Source organism: Schistocerca americana, chromosome 3, assembly GCF_021461395.2.
Source record: "Schistocerca americana isolate TAMUIC-IGC-003095 chromosome 3, iqSchAmer2.1, whole genome shotgun sequence".
Classification (NCBI taxonomy): domain Eukaryota; kingdom Metazoa; phylum Arthropoda; class Insecta; order Orthoptera; family Acrididae; genus Schistocerca; species Schistocerca americana.
In genome coordinates this window covers 252,426,070-252,442,186 of record NC_060121.1, presented here as the reverse complement: position 1 = coordinate 252,442,186, position 16,117 = coordinate 252,426,070, and the positions used below count along the sequence as shown (strand labels likewise).

General features: G+C 43.6%; 1 protein-coding gene across 3 annotated transcripts in view; it reads left to right on the top strand.

Annotated features, from left to right (window-relative positions):
- LOC124607292 (6-phosphofructo-2-kinase/fructose-2,6-bisphosphatase 2) overlaps positions 1 to 16,117 on the top strand; it is a 373,085-nt gene that overhangs the window by 70,092 nt on the left and 286,876 nt on the right. The window contains exon 1 of one of the 3 annotated variants that reach the window (XM_047139583.1): positions 4,858 to 4,939. The exons of the other annotated variants lie outside the window; for them this stretch is intronic. Within the exon in view, the coding sequence (XP_046995539.1) occupies positions 4,912 to 4,939 (28 nt within the window). The 5' untranslated portion in view covers positions 4,858 to 4,911. Of the gene's footprint in view, positions 1 to 4,857; positions 4,940 to 16,117 lie in introns of those variants that run through there. 3 annotated transcript variants of the gene reach the window in all.

The window sequence follows — 16,117 nt, the reverse complement described above, 5'->3', positions numbered from 1 at the left end:
TAGCGACTCAGTTAAGTGGATTTGAAGGCAGGTTTCAGAATGCCCGAGAATGACAAAATGACGAAATTGCAAACGCAATAAATATTTTTAATAGGTATATTCAGAATGAATGTCGTCTACAAAGAAACTAACATTGTATTCGCCATTATAGATTTGGGGAAACCTAAATCTGGATAGCTGAACCGCCATCTCTCAGAAACTGATAACACAACAAATATTTTTAGTAACCGTTTATAAATTTATTAGTAATCGAAATTAATGTGCTGTATCTAATTTGCTACTCCATGCTTCTTTATGAGAATAATCCTTCTTTAATCTGAGACAAGCACTACAGAGGTTTTATTTACCACCTCGAAAAAATGAAGTTATGTACCTATTTTTGTTTGGTTGCAGTGTTGATGCATTTTAAAATTCCCGCGCCAAAGTACAGTACCACAGCGCAAAGGATTCTACAACGAAATGTTGCAGCCTATTAATGTGGAGTATCGTGCGCTAATTCGTTTCCGGAAGCAGCTGAAATATTGAGACTGTGTCAGATCAATCCATACCACTAAAGAAATCGAATAGATTAACTTTGACTACCCTTCAGACATCATCACACGTAACGTTTATATATATCAACATACGCTTTTCATCAAACGAAACAATAACCTCTTTCGGTCTCTTGCAAGAGTAAAAGACATTCTGATGACAAAGGAGGAGACAAAATGTTTATTATATTTCCAGAGTAAAATCGCGCGAAAGGGCTGTGAGCGTGCAGTGGCATGCTGCCTGCGATGTGTGCTGAGCAAATTTTCTGCAAATGAAGCACTCTTGCTGTGATTATAACACTGTTAAGCTTCACTTTATATGGATGAGACACGTCCAGCCTCGGACGTCCTCTGGCGACTTCATTTTACGCTTCCGTAAACACAATTATACGCACATTTTGCTATGGCGCTAGACAACATGGGCACTGCAGTTCCCAAAAGGCGTCTCACATTTTACGAACAGCGTAAGAAATTGTAGATCCACTAATATTGGGGCGTTCTGTACAGGTTTGGCTTCTTCTAAGCTCTGCTGTTTTGCAACAGTCTGGGCAGATAAAAATATAGTTCGTTATGCGGGTATAGCATCAATGCACAGATAATTTTCAGTGGGAAATCGAGAAGGTAATTGTCTGTAAATGTTCACTGTGCAAATAACAATAAAACCAACCTTACTGCAACACATCAGTTCAAACTTCCCTCGCTCATATGTAAAGGACGAGAGAAGCGCGCACTAATATATAGCAAGTATTCCTTTCGTGCACTGAAGATTCATTGATTTTATGAATTGCTTCATTTGCAGACACCCGGAGCAAGATGTTTCTAAAGATATTTAATGGACATTTCCAAAGAAAGTTTTGTTTTGATATCCCTTTATTTCTCGATGTGAAGCTTTTATTTCGATGTACTCGTGGTACTTGTAGCAAGGAGTTCAGAGAAAAAGGTGCTGATTGGCGAGATCACACTCTTAACAACAGCTCTGTCCTAGTAGAGTGTGGCGGTTTGTACTAAATGGTGCCTCTTCAGTAAAAAGTATCGTTACCGGTGTATTTATACGGACTGCGTATCACCTCATGGTACAGACAACCGGCTGCAGGCTCCTCCAGGTCATTGTAATACAACAGCTCGCTGTTGTTCGTACTAAAAAGGCAGGGAGACTCACCATTGTAGGATATGCCCCCAGATCTTTGCTTTTTGTAGTAAAGGGATCAGAAGGAAGTTTCTCTAATGTGCAACATACTTTGACGACGAACGATATGACCTGGTTACTGTATGAAATTCATCAGATTGACTGCTGACGAAGTTCTCTTGTCGCATGGCGTGCGCGCAAATCCTGCCGCTACAATATGTCATGGTTGTGACAATCCCCCGTGAGTTACATGGAGCGTCTACAAGCAACCGTTCATCAATCCTTCTAAGTATCTGCGTTGTCTATTGACATGCTTGTACAAGGGGTGGTCAGGAACAGCCCGAAAAGCTTGTAATGGTGTTGCAGGGTAGACTGTGCTGAGAAATAATTGTTAAGAAAAAAATACCAGACTCTGCGCCGCTTTCGAGTTGTTAGCATTGAAGTTAGGCTCTCAGGCCATTGCGCACGGAAATTGAAGCGGCTCGCCAGAAACAGTGTCGCCAGACGAGTTCTTCGTTTGGTCTAAAACCGAACAAGAGCGCGATACAAAAATTGGACATGGGACGGTAGTAAGGACCGAACCCGAGCCATAGGCTGAGCGGTCTCGTGGGCTGTTATCTACGCTAGAGGAACAAATGACAATACTTGTATCTGGCAGGCCGCAATGGCCCGATTGGTGAACTTCAGTGCCAATTAAATCGGAAATGGGGCAACGTACCGAAGTTTTGCTTAACAATTATTTCTCAGCACAGTCTACCCTGCAGCGCCCTTACGAGCGTTTCAGACTGTTTCTGACCAAACTATATAGTTCTGTTGCTGTCTAGACTGTAGTTCATCTGCTCGTGCGTCTTGTAACAGATGCACAATGGCCGAGATTACATTACATGTGAGGGAGATCAGTGAACCTAGCCCACGCCATTGTGCACACTTATGCGGAACCATCTGCCTTCAAGCTGTTTTCAGCGCAATGATCTTGACCATTGTGTATTACACACCATATGCTTAACCAAGCTACTAGTTGCTACAACCGGTGCTATGATGTATGACCAATACACGCAAAAAAAAATTTCAGTTTCTTGCGGATTTCACAAATTAACAGCGTACAGTTTGATAGGACTTGTGCTACGTTTTGTAGAAGGTAATGAGCTGCTTCTGCCACATACACACCAAACCTGGTTGGCTCATTCATAATGTTCCCAAACTACAATGTCATGTCACCGGGCCACAATTGTTTGCGATTACTTTGAACACTCTAGACAGTTCGAGCGAATGATATGGCCATCCACATCGCCCTGCAGAAATATTGAGCCATGCTGCGTCTATAACTGTTCATAATTGCGAAAGTGTTCCCGGTGGAAGATTTTGTACACGAACTGACCTGTCGATTGTGTCCCATGAATGTTCGATGTGATTGTTGTCAGGCGATCAGGGTGGCCATATCATTCGCTCGAACTGTCTAGAATGTTCTTCAAACCAGTCGCGAACAATTGTGGTCTGGTGACATGGCGCATTGTCATTCATAAAAATCCCATCGTTGTTTGGGAACATAAAGTCCATGAATGACTGTAAATGGTCTCCAACTAGCCGAACATAACCATTTCTAGCCAATTATCGGTTCAGTTGCTCGGTCGTCTGCTGCCATAGACCGTTAACGCCAAATTTTGCCGCACTCTCCGAACAGATACGTTCGTCGTACATCCCATATTAATTTCTTCAGGTGTTTCAGGCATTGTTGCTTGTCTGTTAACACTGACAACTCTACGCAAATGCCGCTGCTCTTGGTCGTTAAGTGAAAAACGTCGGCCACTGTGTTGTCCGTGGTGTGAAAACTTGGAGAAAATTCGGTATTCTTGGCAGATTCTTGATACTGTGGACCTTGGAATACTGAATTCCCTAACTACCAGTATTTCCCAAACGGAATGTCCCATGCGTCTAGCTCCAACTACCATTCCGCGTTCAAAGTCTGTTAATTCCCGTCGTGTGGCCATAATGACGTCTGAAACCTTTTCACACGAATGACCTGAGTACAAATGTCAGCTCCGCCAATGCACTCCCCTTTTTTACCATGCGTACGCGATACTACCGCCATCTGTACATGTGCATATCGATGTCCGATGACTTTTGTCACCTCGTTCTGTATCTACGCGAAGGCTTTTAGTGGATTTCACGTCTGAAGGTAGCATCTACTTGCGGAAACCGGTAATGTGGATATTTTTTCTGTATGTAAGCGATCGAGGCGTAATAAATTATATACAAACACTGCCCAGTCTGTCCCCGATGAAACATGTGTGGGCTCACCTCGGACGTAAACTTCATCCCAGTGGCAGTATCCAGGATATCAAGGTCCAGCAGTATCAGTTGTGGGCGAGCTTTCCTCAGGAGATGATGCAACGCCGTATGACAACATGCATCCCGCCCGAACCAGTGCCTGTATATGGGGCCTGGGCCAGAGGGATTGCATACTGATATGTGGGCTCATACTGGCAAGTTCTTTTTAAATTTGACTCGACATTGTAATTCTCTGAAATAGCTTCCTTTACCCTATCAACCCGTGGAGGTACGTTTCATTTCCTCCTTTCCTTCTGGGTGCTTCATTTTGTGGCCAGACACTCGGAGAATGTGCGCCACCCAGCCGGTGTCGCATACGATGGTGGATTGTTGCGTACACGTGCACCAACTCAGCATGGATTGTTGCAGCGTCCTTCTCCTTCAAATGGAGAAAGCGAATTAATGTACGATACTCCACTTTATCGATATGCTGCACCATTTTTTTTCTCCTCTAGCGGCATGCTGTGGTTCTGTTGCGCTGGGATTTCGGTGTGTACCAAGAGTGGAGACATGTACCTGCAAACAAAAAACTAATTACGTTACTTTATATTTTCGAGGCGGTAACCGAAACTTACGACTACCCCTCGTAGACGCCTAAATGAATGAAAATGGGATGGGACGCGCATAGCGTGACAGCAAAGCCCACGTCTTGCCCAGTTTTCGCTGAACTCTTCACGAGTAGTAGATAACATCTGTCGAGTGAGCGGCTCCTTTTGGTGGAGGTGGGCGATCACGTCCGCGGGGTGGGGCCTCGCGGAGCAAGTCTTGCAACAGTGGCCGCAGTCTCGCTGGCCAATGCGACGCGGCTCCTCGGCTGACATAAAGAGAAGCGAGCGCGGCGCGCGGCAGTTGCGTGCCGGTCGTCGTCAGTGGCGCTACGCCTCGCATCGCTGAGCCTCGTAATCGCTGCGCTGGGAAGCTGGCAGCATGGTCGTCTTCAGGACGGTCGTCCACGGTGAGTAGCGCGCCGCGCCGGCTGTTGCGCAAGCCCGCCGCGTGTGTCACTCGCTGCACTGCTTATCGGCGCAGCTAAAGAGGCCACTGTCCGACGAAGGTCCGCCGAAAGCGCCCCACTGTCAGTGAGCTTTCTGGAGGAAGAGGTAGAAGTTCAAACCGATAACGCTGTCGTCGTTATGGGGATAGTTGATAGGATTGATAGAAGAAATAGAGAAGATCCAAAGAAGAGCAGCGTGATTCGTCATAGGTCGCAACACTTCATTTTCTAGCGATGCCTGTTCGCTCTACCCGTGGCTGTTGCCTACTGTATGAATGCGTGGTGTTTGTTCTTTCGGACATCTTCGAAAGAAGAGACACCACGCCGTTTCGCTTCGATGAGCAATGAATCCACCACCTTCAGCGCGGATGCAGAATTACGTCCGATCACCTGTGGGAATCTCAAACTAGCGAGAGTGGAGGAAATGGACGAGTACTGCAGATAGGTGGGAATGTGGATCGGCTGCGAGGCGTTTCGAGATGGTCCGCGCAGTTACGATAAACAAGTGTCCGGGTGGCGCAGTGGTTAACGCAACTGCCTAGTAAGCAGGAGATCCCTAGTTCGAATCCCAGTGCGGCACACATTTTGACTCGTCGCCGCTGATTCTGAGGTCCCAATGCAGCTAACATCAATAGTCCCTTTCCTTTCATTTCTCCCCTCTCCACCTTCTATTGTACATCTATTGTCTAAGACAGGATCGGTTTCTGGGGGAAGGAGGTATTTTGCAACCTGGGGTTGGTGGTCTGGCCTTCCCCAAATCCTCGTAGACGGATAGCGGTCTGGGCATAAGAGGTGACTCAAGGCCGAGTAATTTGCCAGAGCCGAAGGGTGTTAACAATACCCATTGCAGAGAAACTTGTGGAAGTACCCGCAGGAAGCAGCACCTTACAGGAGCGCTGTCAGGATGTATACGCCCGGGAAATCGGGGAAAAAAGCCGAAATTTTTTCATCCGGGAAAAAATTTGGGAATTTTTTAGAATTTCGGGAAATTTTCATTGTTTTAGATTTCAGTTAAATTTTTGTTATTTTGACTAGTAAGAGCTGACACTTTGACAAAGAATTTTAGTATAGCCAGCTACTAGACAATAATACTGCAGCAATAAGAGAGAGAATACCACAAAAATAAAACTTTAGTTGCAAAGAAAGTACGCCATTCACAAAAATAAAACGCAGTCCGCACGTAAGCGTCCGCTGACAGCAAAATGCGTCAAAGTCTTTAGGACGAAGACTGTGCAGCACTTCATAACAAAAAATTGATTTCGATGAGCGTGACGTCACAACTGTTCACATTTCTAACAGATGGCGGGAAAATATTGCATAGTGGTGGTTTGAGAAGCGTTACATTTCCTCTAGAGCAAGGTGAATTATGTTAAGTGTGAGAATGTGCTTCGAATTCAAGCCCTATGGGGGTGAAATGAGGGAATAAAGTTTTTATGGAAATATTTCACTGTGCAAGCATTTTTGAAGCTAAATCTGTGAAAATTTGTATTTGACTTCTGTGTTAGAAATAAAACATATGCATGTCACTGTTTTTGGAAATTCAACCCCTTAGGGGGTGAAATGGTGTCAGACTGATTCACTGACTCATCATCGCCCAGCCCAAACCGCTAAGGACAGAAATTTGAGGTCTGGAGAGAATGTAATGCTTTGAGGACCAGCCACATACAAAAATTTCGAGCTCAGAAGACGAGACACTTACGAAGTTATGTAAAATTTTAGTGGCACGTTTATGTTTGATATATCTTAAAGCGTAACTCACACTAGAAAAAGACCTACTTCAAGATTAGTTTTTCATATTTATTTTATTTCGTTCATAGATTCAAATTATGCAGTAATTATGGCAATAGGTATAATTATCGTTCAAAAGAAAGTGCGATGTGAGCTCTTGAGCAATTTCACGCGTAACTGGCTTTTGAACGAAAAAGTCGAAGTGCTCAACGGGACATGTATTCACCCAGCTAACACATGAAATGTTCGGTGCACAGCAGTGAAATTTAAAATCATACTTGTCAGAAATATTAAGTAGCTGCAATTTAAGCTGTTCTCTTAGGATGTTGCCTAACCACACCCTCGGAAAAAAAACAGCAAAAATATTTGACGACCATTGTTGTATATGAAAGCTTAGCTTTTGTAGTACCTCTTCTGTATGTATACTAATTTAAACGATTAACTTCTCCTATTCGTGTGTTCGCGCTACATAAGTTATGTTGCTATTGGCCGACTATGTCACGTGTCCTATGCTCTGAATATCTGCTGTCATAGGCTGGTGAGATCAGGTGTCATGAACTAGGATTCGCTGACAGAAGCGCATCGCGCAGCGCACTCTCGATTTCAGTGCTTCGGAAGTCACCGTGTTGTATTTTGTGGAATTCGTATTTGTACTTTCTTAGTACGAAAAAATGCAGTGTTTATGTCGCTTTCCAAAAAGTGTTGTTTTTTTGCTGGATTTCATTTCCTAAAGTACCAGGAAGTTGTATGCCGGTTCAAAAATGACTCTGAGCACTATGGGACTCAACATCTGAGGTCATCAATCCCCTATAACTTAGAACTACTTAAACCTAACTAACCTAAGGACATCACACACATCCATGCCCGAGGCAGGATTCGAACCTGCGACCGTAGCGGTCGCGCGGTTCCAGACTAAGCGCCTAGAACCGCTCGGCCACACTGGTCGGCTGTATGCCGGTGTATGAAACCTTTACCATTCAAATGATTGGTATTCTAATAATAGGTAAGTTTTACAGTTCCAAGGGAAAGTATACTGCCACTTAACGCAGAAAAACGTACATTCATCGGTGTCTAGTGTTTTTTCACTCGTGAAAAAGTGAATTTTCATCCGGGAAATAAATGTATTTTCAACCAGGGAAAATCCGGGAATTTTTTCTCTTGTTCGCATATTCATCCTGCTGTAAGTGGGAGCAGTAGATGACCAGTGAGAACGTCTACTTATCTGCTCCCGATTCGTATCGGCTGGAAGGCCTGAACGTTTCGTGGAGCGGTTTGGTGTTCGCGAAATCGAGGGATTGGCCTTCAGCCCTCGTGAGGTTGAAGTATCAGGTTTGTGTGTTAAAGTTCGGAAGTGATCCCTCGTAACCACAAGGTTACTTTTCCGATACGGAAAGCCTACAAGGCATTCGAAGTACGTTTCTGTGCGTGGGCTCGAATGGTGCTTCGTCACTTTCCGTCAGCAGCGCGTGGTTTTGTGGTAGCGTTGCTGCCAATCGATCGCGAAGCCCCGAGTTCGATTCCCGGAGGGAGGGAGGTTTCTCTGCTCGGAACTGTGTGTGTGTGTGTGTGTGTGTGTGTGTGTGTGTTTGTTTGTTGCTGTTGTTGTCATTCCATCATCATCGACGCGCAAGTCGCCAATGAGACGTCAAAGAAAAATACATGCCACATGCGGTCTCCCTGCCAGTAATGCTATATGCACATTTAATGGGCACTTTGCTGTTCTTCCAGGAGAGTGATGCGTATTATTGTTGATTTGTTCGGTAAAAAAAAAAAAAGGCCTCAAAGCAGAGCGATGAACCATTAGCTACCTGTGGATGGTGTTAGATAAAAGGGAGGGACTTGGCTGAGATGAAGTCGTGTCAATAAATTGAATTTGTTTTCGTACAGATTTGAGAATGATATTTTCGTGTGACTCTTTCCCTATTGACTTGGAACCATATCCATGTTGTGTTGTGTTGTGTTGTCGTTGTGATTATTGGTGAGAGATGTTAGTAGCTAGTTGGAAGAGGTGTGTGGACTGTCAGCGGTGTGTACACTGAGATGACAAAAGTCGTGGGATAGCGATGTGCACCTATACAGATAGCGGTAGTATCGCGTAGACAAGATATGAAAGGATATTGGCGGAGCTGTCATTTGTACTCAGGTGATTCATATGAAAAGGTTTCCGATATGATTATGGTCGCACCACGGGAATTAACAGACTCTGAACACAGAATGGTAGTTGGAGCTAGACGCATGGGACATTAAGTTTCGGAATTCTATATTCCGAGACCGACAGTGAGCAGCGGCATTTGCATAGAGTTGTCGGTGCTAACAGACAAGAAACAATGCCTGAAACACCCGCAGAAATGCCTGAAACACCCGCAGAAATCAATATGGGACGTACGACGAATGTATCTGTCAGGACAGTGCGGTGCAATTTGGCGTTAATGATCTACGACAGCAGACGCCGGATATATTCGGTAACATAAGAGTGCAGACGGTTACTCCGGGTCCACCAGTTATAGGGCACTGTACTCGAACGTTATACTAGAATACGAGGTATGGAATAAATTATTTTATTAAAGATTCACAATACATTTACTGACCAGGGAGCAAATCTTCCGGTAGGTATAAAATTTTCATAATAGCTTGTATGTGCGGTTCGCTGGTTATTTTACGAGTAAACAAGTTAGTTGCAAAGGAAAACGAGCATCACTGAAGTAACCGTTTCTTTTGTTATTACTGATATTTTGCAATAGCTTCTTATTCTAGCGGCAATTACGCGGAACTGAGGCGAACACGGACAAATGTCACTCTTTTTTTTCTTACTTTTTGATTTCGACAGAAGCTTAAAAACCGGTGGAACAATGATTTTTAACGTGGCTTCAACAAACACAAAACTAACTCATATCACATATTATTTTAGTAAAAATATAATAATTATAAATATGTGCAGCGGTTAATTGGCATCTTAAATCTGCTGTAAGGTTTCATCTTAGCAACAGTAATCTAATATCTGCCTCCATCTTTTGCAAAACACTATGAAATGCATAACGGAGAGTACTCCCCATTGTACATGTTATTAAGAGTTTAATCCTGTTCTATTCATGGCCGGAGCGCGAGAAGAATCACTGTTTAAATGCCTTTATGTACGCTGTAAATAGTCTTATCTTGTCTTCGCGGTCCTTTCACGAGATATACGTTCAGGGCTGAACTAACTTCATTGATTCCGCGCTCAGTACAGATTCATGAAACTTTGCGAGTAGGCTTTTGCTGTATAGGTTGCGTCTAGCTTCAAGTATCTGCCAATTCAGATTTTTCAGTACTTCCGTGACGCTCTTCCGTGAGTTAAACAAATAATGACCATTCCTGCTGCCATTCTTTGAATAAATACAATATACCGTTTAGTCTTATTTGGTATGCCCTCACCCATTACAACCACACACACACACACACACACACACACACACACACACACTTGAGCAATATTCTAAGATAGGTCACACAAGTGTTTTCTAAGCAAACTCCTTTCTAGACTAACCGCATCTTCCCAGTATCCTGCCAATGAATCGAAATCTATCACATGATTTACCTACGACTTAGCCAGCGTGATCATTCCATTTCATATCTCCACAAATTATTACACCTAAGTATTTCTATACGTTGGTTAAAAAAAAATGGCTCTGAGCACTATGGGACTCAACTGCTGTGGTCATTAGTCCCCTAGAACTTAGAACTACTTAAACCTAACTAACATAAGGACATCACACACATCCATGCCCGAGGCAGGATTCGAACCTGCGACCGTAGCAGTCGCACGGTTCCGGACTGCGCGCCTAGAACCGCGAGACCACCGCGGCCGGCTGCGTTGATTCCCGTTGTGATGATCATTAACATTGTTGTCTTACGATACTACCTGTTTGTCTTTTGTGAAGCAAAATTTTACATTTATGGACATTTAAAGTAAGTCGCCAATATTTACACCACCTTCAATTATTATAAGGTCTGACCGGATGTTTGCGCAATTTTCTTCAAGTGGTAGTTCATTTGCATCATGTGTGTCAAAAGGCCACGCTTAGTCTTAATATGTAAGTAAATAAAGTAATATTTGATTTAAAAGTACAGTTAAACTTCGACATGTGATATTCTTATAAATCTTCGTCGAATTATGTATTCTGTAATCCTCTATACAGTGCTTTGTGGAGAGTACGTTGTGCGACAATAAGCCACACCCTGCTCTGTTCGGTTTTTGGATGGAGCAAGGGAAAAATACTGTCGGTGTGCATCCGCACGCACTCTAATCCTTCGTATCTTATCCTCATGATCACTGTGTGACGCGTACTATATGTTTGCAGTCTACCTCGATTACAGGTCCTTTGAACTTACCCAAATTTTCGAGAGGATTTCCCTTACTTTCGTATGGACTACACCGACCTGGCGATCCTTGCAGCGTATCTCGCAGTTCCATCGATGTATGCTCTCAAGCCCACTTGAAAACGACTCCAGCCACTGAACCAGGAAATTACGATTTGAGTACCACAACATTCAACTCTAATACAACGAAAACTTTCGATTACCCAAAATCTGCCCATACGAATGAGACATCTTTCTTAAAAAGCTCAACAGCGTAGCCCATTCTACGTAACATCGTATGATAGAATTAAAAGTAATATTTTATTATGCCTGGTGGCCTAGCGGTAAAGCGCGTACTTAGGGCGCGGGATCGAATTCCAATCGGACCACGGAAAATTTCAGTCAACCTTTAACCTAGCCTCCAATTTTGAACGATGTGAGAAGTCGCCAGGAACGACATGTGGTTCGGATTCCACGTTAAACTGTAGGTCCCTTTTGTCCATTCGAGAACTGGGGTGGATTAGGGACACACAAGACGCCGATATGGCGTCCAGTTGAAAGGCCTGCACCCGCCCATTAATGCACACGAAATTATTATTGCTAATCTGAATACAATGCCTTAATAGCCCTTCTATGAAGTTTAGAGGTAGATGCCTCACTTCGAGCTCAATCAATACAGGTGGGGCAGTGGTTAAAAACAATGGACTCGTATTCCGCACGAAGAGGATTCAAATACACGTCCGGTGACGTCCGGTCATCGGGAAGTAGGTTCGTGTGTTTTCCCTACATCCCTTAAGGTGAATGTCGCGATATTTCCTTTTAAAATGCCGTTGTCTATTCGTTATCTCGTCCTGGTCCAGTCAGAGCTAACAGTCTACGTTGAAGTATTCACGCTGTAATATTCGTGACTTGCACACGAGAAGAAGATGGTCCAGGACTGTTTGTAAACTTTACGATGCCTGACGTAACGTCTGCGGGTAGCTGGATATGCGCCCTTCGTGGTGAAGGGACGTATGTGGCTCATATATTAAGAGAAAAAATGTTATCCAGTTCGAAATGTCGTCTCTAAAAGTGATGAGTGTTGCGCCGAGCTGCATGTCAAATTTGATAACAACTAAAGACTATTCAACACCGCACGAAAATTCAATTCTTGCTGTTTTCCCTAGTGGTTTAGTGTAATAGTGAACAACTTTTAGTTCACATGGTGATACGTTGTCGCAAAATCTTCGTTCCGTCGCGCTTTAGTGGCATTTAGTGTCGGATATCATTAAGGAAGTTACCAAAAATATCGTTGATTATCAAGAACATATTTATGTGACAATTTTTTTTAAGTACTGTGATATACCGATACAATAGTTTCCAGTGTTCCTGAAGTAACTATCAGTATACACAAGAAGTTTCTTGCTGGGTTAGAAGTGTCTGGATGGGAGTCGAAGCCATGCAGCAAGAAGCATGCTAAGTGGAGGGACCCTTGTGTAGTTGAGATAAGTAGTAATGAGGCACTTGCAGACTGAAGCTTTAAAATTTTGAATCAGGCCAGGAAATATTTACGGACGGCGGAGATAGTAGAAGTTGTGGGGAAAGCTAAGCAAATAATTGGCTTCAGCTTGAGGCAGTACACGTCGTTTTAAGCTGCCTTGATGGCTCAATTACGTCTGTTATGGTATTATGAAACGTAGTACTGATTTTTATCGACTTCCTTGGTCACTACAGCCACTCTTTTCGTGTTCTGGCCACAGAGTTTCAAAAATTTAATAAAATGTGTCGCAGAAGCCAAGACATGCTGGTGTATTCCACAAGCAGCGGACCTGTCATGAGAGTGAGATAGAACATGCGTTTTCTCCGCAGTTCACAGATTGTCTCGATATGGTGAAACTGCTTTGATTCAGGAATAAAATTTCAGATAGCAAAACAAAAAGGTTGTTTTTTTAGGGCCTTTACTAGAATATGTGTTTACTTTATGACAACTGCAGATATGCGTTAGCACCCGCACTATCCTGCCAGCCATAATGAAATAAAAGTCTCTCACTATCCTGACACCTCTGGACGTCACTGATAAGCCACGGGAGAACCAGAACTAAATGCGGAACAGATAGTAGGCAGCGCGCACTGTGGAGAAACTGTTAACTGTTGCCGAGGGCAGGTGGACGTCGAGCTAAACACTGGTGTGGAACTGTTCCACATCACACCCCACACAGCTGCGGGGTTACCTTGGGAGAAAAAAGCCAGGCTACACCCAATACATATCTGTCCGAAATAGAACGCTGCAAGAAGTGAATCTACACAAGATACATCAAACCCACAAGTGCAAATTTCGAGGCGGGTTCCTCGCACCAGAAGGCGTAATGTCGGGTGAACAGATGTTCGGAAATAGTTAGCCTTGTAGTTATCTTCGAAAGGCCTTCTTTTTGTTACTGAAAGACTTTAGCCTGGGCGATATTGCACTTTAAGACACTGGACCGGAATTCTGGAGGAGCGGCGTTCAAACCCTGTTCGGTAACCCAGGTGGGTATTTCCAGTGGTTTACTCAAAATTACTGCAAAGATCGGAATGGACACGTTCGATATCTTGTTCTATCCTTAAAAAAAAAAAAAAAAAAAAAAAGACATTAAAATATTTCGCAGGTATCCAAAACAGAATATTAACCGTCTCTGCTTATAGAATGCACGTTGCATAAACTGTTCGTACTTCGTGTGCCGATAGGTAGGGAATGTGTAGACCACGGAACTTTCTTGCTCTACCCATCCACTTGTCGTTGTATATAGACATCATCCGGTGCAACACGAACGATGGGATTAAAAGGTAGCAGAACCACATTATTAATAAACACCATTATTCTTATTACCAAGGGCATGTTCTATAGTAAGGCTGGTTAAGTTCCTCGGCATCTTCATTTTTATCCGTAACATCACATGAGACATCCTTGCACGAATAAGCCAAATACGAAACATTTCTGAATGTAGATATTCTAGTAGGGAGTTTTCCCATTGTTTTGTTTGGAGGATTCTGTCCAAAGTTCCTCCAAGCATTTTCTATACATCCTGTACAGTAACTGCTCATAATGACACCCATTAACGCCGGCAGTTTCCGTAACAAGTATTTTTGAAATCTAAGCCATCACATGTTGCGAAACACGAGAACCAATTTCGTAAGACTGACGCTCCCGTGAATGAGACACACACACACACACACACACACACACACACACACACAAGCGCGCGCGCATGGGCGCGCGTGCCCGAATCAGCCAAACAAAACTGAATCGTGACTGCAAGGAGAACAGCGGCTCTTAGTCGACACGATTACTGCTTCCCATCGCTCGTTAGAGTCGTAGTTAGAGTAATACAGCGGAGGTAAAGCTTGGCGACTCGCCTTTTCTCTTTCTGTAGGCCATTCACGCGTCACTCTTTCAGTGTATCAGGCGGCGCACCGACGGGGGCACTGGAGCGTGAGGCTGTGGTTATGTCACGCCACTTAGAGCAGCCTTGAAGTCGCCGCGACACTTAATCAGAAGTTACACGCTTGCAGGTGCGACCTTGCTGCACTGCAATGTGATGCACGCTTTGGAAGATGCCTACTGCCGCAGCCTTTTATACAGTGCCTACAGGTATCAATTAGCAATGTGTTTACTAGACTTCCTGTACGAGACACAGCCTCCGTGTTACGGGTATACAGCTTCTAAATGAACGGACGAGCACGAAACTGCTGTTACAATACATTACGCAGTTGTGGCATTCAGCTGCAAAGCTCCTATCTTGTTTTGCAGCCTACGGAAAAGTACACAAAAAATATTACATTAATGCCGGTATAAAACACGAGAACCCTACCTGCTGTACACATAAAACACATTTCTCCAGCATTCCCATCGGATATCATCAACAATTCTGGCTATGTGCAAACAAGGGCAATGATTTCCATACTCGCTGTCTTCTGTAATGTCTTATAAACGAACACCGTCCCTCATATCTTTCCTCAACCTGAATGCTCTAGTCCGAACAACATAGCAGAAACACCCGTTCCCATTAGGGCAAAATCATTTGTGTCCCATTCCATCGTACAACCACTTACTCGAAGTCCTTTTTTGCGCAGCTTCCCCCGTCGGAGGTTCGAGTCTTGTATGCGCGCGCGCCCGCATCTCGTGGTCGTGCGGTAGCGTTCTCGCTTCCCACGCCCGGGTTCGATTCCCGGCGGGGTCAGGGATTTTCTCTGCCTCGTGATGGCTGGGTGTTGTGTGCTGTCCTTAGGTTAGTTAGGTTTAATTAGTTCTAAGTTCTAGGCGACTGATGACCTCAGCAGTTGAGTCGCATAGTGCTCAGAGCCATTTACGCGCGCGCGTGCGTCTTATGTCCTTAGCGGAAGTTAGTTTAAGTTAGATGAAGTAGTGTGTAAGCCTAGGGACCGATAACCTCAGCAGTTGGGTCCCATAGGAACTTAGCACAAATTTCGAAATTTTCGAAGTCTTTTTAAGTAGTAGGAACCCGACTCTGGAATAATTTCCCACATATTAGAGAACTGAATAACATCTCCAGCTTCAGAAGACCGTTAATAATGTATCTACTATTTTTAGCTGGTGCAGTCTCCTTAAATTTCTTAAAATTTTGTATTAGTGGAGCTCCACAGCCATCCATATTTAATAAATGTAAACATGGTCCGTAGTAGGCTGTAATGTGATTTTTATTTAATCGTGCGATTAGCTAATTTCGACTACTTGTCATTGCCAAACACCTTTAAAAAGAACATGGGAAAGCACCACATTGCGATGTATGCAGACAGTGTAGTGCTTTTCCATGTTGGTTTTATAGGTGCTTGACAGTGACAAGTAGTCGAAATTAGCTAATAGCACGATTAAATAAAAATCACATTACAGCCTACCAGGGACCATGCTTACGTTCCTTAATTTTTTTCCCCAGAACTCACAATATCAGAAAATATCTTGTACACCTATAAATTCTTTTATATCTGTTATTATTATTATTATCATTATCACTATTAGTGGCAGCAAATGCAGTAGTACAGGTACTGCCTGTATTAACTTTATTAGTTGATAGTATTATTTACTCACATTGTCACTATGGA